General features: G+C 32.8%; 1 protein-coding gene across 2 annotated transcripts; it reads right to left on the reverse strand.

Annotated features, from left to right (window-relative positions):
* Positions 1-1,541: 1,541 nt before the first annotated feature.
* On the reverse strand, positions 1,542-5,565 carry LOC108478326 (PI-PLC X domain-containing protein At5g67130-like). Of its 2 annotated transcripts, XM_017780778.2 has the most exons (9): positions 5,294-5,563; positions 5,151-5,207; positions 4,942-5,064; positions 4,710-4,847; positions 2,956-3,054; positions 2,532-2,835; positions 2,203-2,426; positions 2,005-2,091; positions 1,542-1,875 (listed from the first exon to the last, which is right to left on the reverse strand). In XM_017780778.2, exons 1-9 carry the CDS (start codon positions 5,297-5,299, stop codon positions 1,708-1,710), a joined length of 1,206 nt encoding a protein of 401 aa, XP_017636267.1. In that variant the 5' UTR covers positions 5,300-5,563; the 3' UTR covers positions 1,542-1,707. The 2 variants fall into 2 exon arrangements, with proteins under 2 accessions (XP_017636267.1, XP_017636266.1); XM_017780777.2 differs by having other exon boundaries at positions 2,203-2,835; positions 5,294-5,565.
* Positions 5,566-7,791: the final 2,226 nt, after the last annotated feature.

The raw sequence follows: 7,791 nt of genomic DNA on the forward strand, positions 1-7,791 counted from the left end.
CATAGAAGAAAAAGTGATCCTACTTTGCATATTAAGTATCAAGTTACAACCGATATACTTCTTGTTGCACTTTATGTTGATAATTTGGTTTATATCAGTAACAATGAAAGGATGATTGAAACTTTTAAAATGGAGATGATGAAAAAATATGAAATGCTTGATCTTGGATTATTACATCATTTTCTTAGATAATGAAAAATTAAGAAAAGAAGATGGTGGTGGATGATTGATGCAAGCATGTATAGAAGCTTGATTGGAAGTTTGATTTATTTGATGGCTACAAGGACTAGTTTTGATGTTTGCGACTAGTTTGCTTTTAAGATTCTTAAAGTGAACCTAGCCACTTACATCTTGAAGAAGCAAAAAAAGTGTTGAGATATGTCATGGGCACCGTTAAGTATAGGATCATGTTTGAAAAACATTTAACAATAAATTAGAAGGTTATTGCTATAGTGATTGGGTCGAAAGTGTTGATGATATAAAGAACACTTCAGGTTATGTATGTGCTCTTGGAACTGATATGATTTCTTGGTGTTAAAGGAAGCAATAAATAATAGCTCAATCATCTATAGGAGTAAAGTATCTAGCAGCTGGATCAGTAGCACAAAAGTAATTTAGTTAAGAAGAATTATGGAAGACATCAGAGAAAAGTAAAAAGAAGGTGTCCGACTTCATTGTGACAACAAATTAGCCATTATTATGTCAAAGAATCTAGTTTGTCATAGTTGAACCAGATGCATCAACATCAAACATCATTTCATACAAGAAGTAATTCAAGTAGGAGAGATCCAACTAAAATTTTGTCCACCACAGGAGCAACTAGCAAACATTTTCACCAAAGCACTTCCAATGATAAGATTCCGGAAACTCAAAAAAGCATTGGGAGTCAAAGAACGTCAAATTAAGGGGGAGTATGTTGAGTAATGTGATATCATTAAACTTGTATTTAGTCAAGGTGACTAAGATGGACGAATTTAGTGAATCTAGTAGTCATTTTATTAACATGCATGTGTCATGGGCCGCAGATCAAAGGTTGTGACCATTACGCACAAAATGTCTCATAGATTTTAACTTATTAAATGGGGCTTATTTGATTCACATAAACTGACCCGATTTGTGAAACCCATTAAGAAACCCATGTACTTGAAGCTTTAATGGCCCAGTGAGACACTCTAGTAAAACTAAAGTTAAGAGGGTAATTAATGTGAATCCTAAGTGATAAAAATGTATAGATTTGTACCGTTGGTTTTGGGGAACTCAACTATAAACAGAAGCCTTCCTATAGAAAATTTTTGCAAGAGTTTTCATTTTCCAAGAGTAGGCTAACTAAGGCAGGATTTGACCTAAGAAATCGCCTAAGACCATGCGGTTTGCCAGACTAAAGGTCTAATCTCGTGACACATGATTGTACTCATCTAAAATGAATGAATGTAGTAGATTAAGAATCAAATAAGATGAATGTATAGAAATTAATAATCACTTCCCACAACTATACAAAGAGTTGTAAGTGATGAAGCCAATAGAAAGAGATGAGATGTGAGTGAACCAAAAGTAAAATTTTCATTCCATCTTAAGTGTCTCTCCACCATCTCTAGATTCTCTCCAACAAGTTGGAACAAATGGTACATTCTATTCAAAGTTTGACTACACTATCTGGCTCATGCGTTGGCTTTGTTTTTTGTACAAGTGGAAGTATTACATTGATGTTTACAATTGTAAGAGAATTGCTACCAAAATACTGATAAACAACCACTGCAATGGAACTGGTCCACTCTCCAAATTAGCAAAGCTTGAATCATGTGCTACTGATTTTGTTGCTGGTGCAGGGGCAATATCTGCTTCTGGCATGTCACATACTCCGAATGTCATATTTGCCTGTGCAAGACATTTAAATACCATAGTAACCAATTAGAGTCCTAACTTTTCCGGGTCTTTTATCAACCATTTCTTATATATTTACAAGGAAATGGAGGAGAGATAATAGGTAGAATTAATGTTGCATACCCTGCAAATGACAATGTTTTCGCATCCACAAACTAGATGACCATTTGCCACGTCTATAGCTTCTGGAGCACCTCCACCATCACTCCTCTGATATGTTCATGCAAGAATTGATTTCAAATGCCCAACTCAGAACCAGTAGAATTTTTAGGTTGTTCATGCTTTTAATAGTAACAATTGACAATTGTGCAACATTCATACCTTATAAAAATCAACAGCAATGAAGTTAGGCCATCGGTTTCCGGCGGCTACATGACATGTATTCATCATGCTAATTAGTGGAGCTGAATTGTGTCTGCAAGCTTGCGTTACATCTGGTATATCAGGGAAGTAGTTGATTAAGACGAGCGACCTTGATGTTGCATTCATGGCAGGTGATTCTGCTCGGTTTGGACATGAACCAGCTATCATCCCACCATTGCCATCTGTTGTTCCCAAAAATGCATCAATGTCACTTCTGCTTTGAAATAAATATAATTTTTCTGCTTTTTTTAATGAACTGTTTAGAAGATGATGATAACAGGACTCACATTGGTTTTCTACCATGTATCTCCACTGATAAGCTATACCTTCAGAGGCCTCCTTAGCTGACTTTGAAGTGAAAACCACCATACGCTGATTCTTTTGTACCATATCATCAACTGTTGGCCAACTTCCACCATTTTTTGGCATTCGAGATACCGGAAACCAGAACTTCCTCAGGCCAGCAGCATCAAATACTTTGCTTAAGCCCCTTGGTGAGGTAACATAGTCTTCAATGATAATGGTAACAATTTCTGAGGGGTTTGCTTCAAGAAATGCTTGAATCTCTTTCAAAATATTAATTGCAGGTTGCTGCTTAAAAAAGAATTACTCATCAATTAAGGCCATAGTAAAGAAATTATTATTCACATTTTCTGAGACCCAGTCCAGATAAAATATATTCATTAACTTTATATGTCCGCTCAAACTTACGAAGGCTGTATTGTTAAAACATTGTCCTCCAAAGGAGTGACACAACCAGATGTCGTTCTGGAAATCATACATGTCCAGCATCAAACCCCTAACACCATTCTGCAACACAGAAAACCACTTCTGAACTCGCTAATTATTGAAAAACAACTGCTATTCCAGCAAAATATATTGCGAAAGATAAAACAATTCAATAGGGAGAAACACTAGTATATAATGTTCAGTTTAGAGGCAATTTAACAATCAAATTGCAAAGTTTTCTAGTCAGTAGTAAGTAGCGAAAATCTTGGGAGTTTTGGGCGGGGCGCACGTAAGAACTCAAGTTAGCCTATAATGCAGGTTACCAAGATGGAATCCGACAGAACATGTTTCTGAAGCAAATGCGACATGATTTCATATGTCACCTGTGGTATTGATGGTATGGAAAGCACATAAATATTATATTCGCCACTAGGATATACCTTTTTTAAGATCACCTCACCTAACTTACTTGACTAACATGTGGGGTTGGGAGAAGATAAAAGTATACATGTTCATACCTTAATACAATGATGCTTACCTTATTATTAAAAAAGAAAAATAATATGCTGACGGTCGGACCTACTCCCCCAGTTGAGGTAAAACAATGTATAACTAACTCCCCTAATTAGATTAAGAATCATATGTGAAGAAAAAACATAGATTTCAAACTTTCTAACTAAAGTAATAAGACTCAGAGGAGGTGTCTGTCTCTGACCCTGGACATGGTCTTGGGAAGCTTTCTTCTTCATTTCCCATCATAAACATACCTCACACACTCCATTTTCTCTTGAAACATAAACAATTGATGAAAACTTTTTTAACGTTAGTTCAAAGTCTACCATCAAATTGAAGCATTCAACAAAAGTTTAAACAGGTATAAGATGTCTGGTAAAGCGTGGTTTCTATGTAATTTCCCTTTAAGCTTTGGCTTTCTTCAATTTTACTTGATTAAAAAGGGTGCCAATATCCTTTCTAAAGGGTAAATTAACGACATCATCTACCTACCGAAAGGGCTAAAATGCTAAATAATCCTCTAATTGTAAACTAAGTACAAACAAGAAAAATCTATAATTTCTTAATAAAGGTATCATTAAGGATTCGTGTAATTAAGGTTCCAAGCCAAAAAGTATTCTCACCGGATTGGGTGTTATTTTTTTAACTGGATCCTTGTGTCGGCAGCAAACAACAATAGTCAAACCTCAATGTTATATTCTAGCTACCTCATACTAATGATGCAACAATAGCAAATTTAATTTAAAGCTAGTAGCTAATCTCATATAATATAACTAAATACCACTATTACTTTAATAATAATTAAATCAATTCCAAATTGTGTAATTCAACCAAATTGGTTACGGTCTTCTCGGAAACAGCATCCTCAGAAATCAAAGAGTACCCAACAAATATATTCAAGCACAAACAAACAAAAATCCCTTGCCAGAAAGACTTTGCTTTAAATTTAAAGAAATCGAGTTTTACTTTCCAACCAGAAGAGCCGACATTCCTTAAAAGCAATCCATCAAAAAAACACCGCCAAACAGCAATACCCTGTTTAATTCTCTTTTTTTTTTTTTTAGTCAATACTGTTTAATTCATTTAAAAGTGAAAAAAATCTAAACCCATATGTAAACTAAAAGGATCAACGGGGGATTTAAAAACGAAGAAGAAGCTGAAACAAAATGAGAACATTGAGTAGAGAATTAAAGCATACAACAATTATAGTTAATTAAACATACATTGAGTTGGTCAGTGATGGAGTCCTGCTGGTTCGTAGGTGCTAAAATCAAAGACCCAGTTGCGGACTTTTTTCCAAGCCTTGCAAACGAATTATGGGTCGTCAACCACGAGTATCGATTATATGGAAGTCCCTTAACCTATTTCAACCATCAAAGCCACAGAATTCATGTCTCTATCTCTCCTTTTACATGTAAAGAGGCATGGTGAGGACATTGGATTCAGTGTACGGACCTTAGAAGTAGGGTTTACAGGTTGGATTCGGGTGCATCTGGGCCGTACATTTCCATTTGCTACACAGGTTTCGCAGTGCAACCCTGAGTCACAATTGCCATTCGATACGCACGTTTGTCCTTCCTGTTCAAGACATATATGTATAAAAACACTGAGAACTGACATTTTAACGAAAGACATAAAAGAGTCTCCTCCTGATGGGGGCATACCTTGAGAGCAGAGCAAAATCCAAAGAGAAGACAAGTGATGATCAGACTGGTAATCAACTGCAAATGAATTGCAGTGTATTGTGTCAGTTTTCCATTGATGACAGATAAGAAGAAGAAGAAGAAGAATGATAGTTGAAACTTGCCTGCATTGATTGGTTTTTGGAGCTTGCTTTTTTTTTTTTTTTTAATTTGAATTTCGTTTTTGCTTCCCTCTGGGTTTAAATAAGATCAGAATTTGAAGAGCATTAAGTTTATGGTAATTGTATTTGATTGTGGTGAGTGGAGATCTTTATATAGGCATCTAAGCAGACCCCAAAAAAAATGCAGGTGTTTCATGCGCCGCAGTAAGGTTAGCTAACCAGGCCATGCTTTGCTGAGCTAGTTAATGATTTTTCCGTAGTCAATGATGATTACCTCAGTTTAATAAATAAAAATTACACTTTCTTTTTTCTAATTTGACATCTCCTACTTGATATATTTTGGTAACAATGATAATCATAACTTTTTAATCTGTTAACAATGATAATGATAGCTTTTTAATTTATTATTTGGATTTTAGATTCGATTTTATGAAATTTTATAATTAGTTTATAGTATTAGTAATTAATTTTTATTAAATTAACCTTAAAATTTATTTTAAATAAAGGTAAAATTAAATAAATTCACAATTAATAATAAATTTATTTTGTTAACAAAATTATAAAAATTCAATCTTACTAATATTAGAAACTGATTTTCATTAAATTAATTTTAAAACTTGAATTAAATACTAAAAAGTTAACACAGTTATCTTTAAATACTAAAACATGTAACTTTTTTTTTCAAATACTGGTACCACAATGAAAAAAACTTCAACCCTAAAATTGTTAATAGTAATTGAATAATTGAAAGTTTGAAATAAGAGATTTTGATCTTTATTTTTTCAGTTTAGTTATCGTTATGCTAATTTTATGATCCATATTTAAATTTGTGTTTATTTCTCTCAATAATATTATTTTTAAAATTTAAACATACGTATCTATTTAAGTTTTTACAACTACACTAAAAAATCATAATAAGTTTGAGAGGAAATAAAATCCCAAACAAGAGTGCAATGAAAGTTTGTTGCTTAAAGTCTTTCTCTTATATTTTGCTTGCAATAATCGATTAATAAATTTTATAATTAACTATAAAATTCTTAATTGAGTAATTATAAATCAACTCAATTAAAAATGTCAATTTAAAAAAAATAAAATGTTAAATTTAGAAAATAACATAACTCTCTTTTGAAGAATAGATAATAACTAAATGCAAATAGGGCAAAAATAATTTAATAAATTTTAATTATTTTTAAATAAAACAAAACCAACATTATCTAAAAAGAATTCACTTCCAAACAAAAAAATCTATCTACTCTTTTCACAAACCTTCTATTATTTTTTAGAATTAAATTTTTCTCTCACTAAATTCAAAAATTATATGCCATAACTTTTTTAAAAAACTATTCTTTTATCCAAAAAGAAATATCAACTTATCTTTAAAATTGTAATTAAAATGTAAAGAAGATGCTGTCCATGCTTGTTATCCTTGAATATTTCAATATATTATTAATTAATAATATTTAAATTAGATATTTAATATATGGTATTTTGTTGAACCAAAAATCAGATTAGAAATTTTATAAAAGAAAATTCAAACTAGGATTAATGTCACTTAGTGGAAAATGATTTTTTTAAAATAATACTTATTAAAAATAATTATACAAGTAAATTGAGTATTAACTCAATTAGCATCGATATTATTATTAGAAATACATTATTTTTATATTTAAAATTAGAGATAAACTACGATAATTGAAACAGGTTTTAATAGAAAAAACTGTGTGGATCATATTTTTTCATTGACCAACAAATAATCGAGGACAAGGAGCGGTAGCTTCAGCAAGCAGCTAGCTTTAAAATATCTATCACAAAATGTATAGATTACGTTTTGAATACAACATTTCATTGTGTCCTTTAACCCCCCCCCCCAAGTCAAATTCCCAGAACTCACAGCTGTGAGCCAAAGCAGAAGCTGCCATCGACCATTGATTTTAACTTACCTCTATCTATCACTATCAGCCCCAAGTCCGCTGCACGACAACTCAAAAGCAGCTGTTCCATAAATCCATTCCTTGAGCTCCCATCTATCTAAATAATCTATTTCAAAAAATAATAATCACGGTTTAAATGGATTATCTATACAAATCCCGGGAGAGATTTTTGATGCCGCACTCAGCACTCCAATCTCTTTCAACGAAACAAACGAGGCTGTGTCATGCTGGAAACATACGAATGATAGAGACTTTTCCATGGCCAACATATACAATGTGGCTGCACCAAGTGTGAAGACTCAACCTTTCGAAAGCGAAGAAAAATGGTAATCACTATGGAAAGCCAAACTCCCATCAAAGCTGAGAATTTTTCTTTGGAAATGTGTTAATAAGATTTTACCTACGGCTAACTTCTTGAATGTTAGAGATTTAAATTCTAGGATATATGTCATTTATGCAGAGTCAATTGCAACCATATTAGTCATATTCTAAGAGCCTACAGCATTGTCAAAGACTGGTGGACTATCAGTCTATCACCATGGCGCATCATAATCGTCTACCGCCCTTAGA

Source organism: Gossypium arboreum, chromosome 12 (assembly GCF_025698485.1).
Source record: "Gossypium arboreum isolate Shixiya-1 chromosome 12, ASM2569848v2, whole genome shotgun sequence".
Lineage (NCBI taxonomy): Eukaryota > Viridiplantae > Streptophyta > Magnoliopsida > Malvales > Malvaceae > Gossypium > Gossypium arboreum.

Coding starts and splice junctions, on each gene's coding strand:
- LOC108478326 (XM_017780777.2), bottom strand. Junction 3,055..4,709: donor CCATCACTGACCAACTCAAT/GTATGTTTAATT, acceptor TCTGTGTTGCAG/AATGGTGTTAGGGGTTTGAT. Junction 2,092..2,202: donor TTGCTGTTGATTTTTATAAG/GTATGAATGTTG, acceptor TGAACATATCAG/AGGAGTGATGGTGGAGGTGC.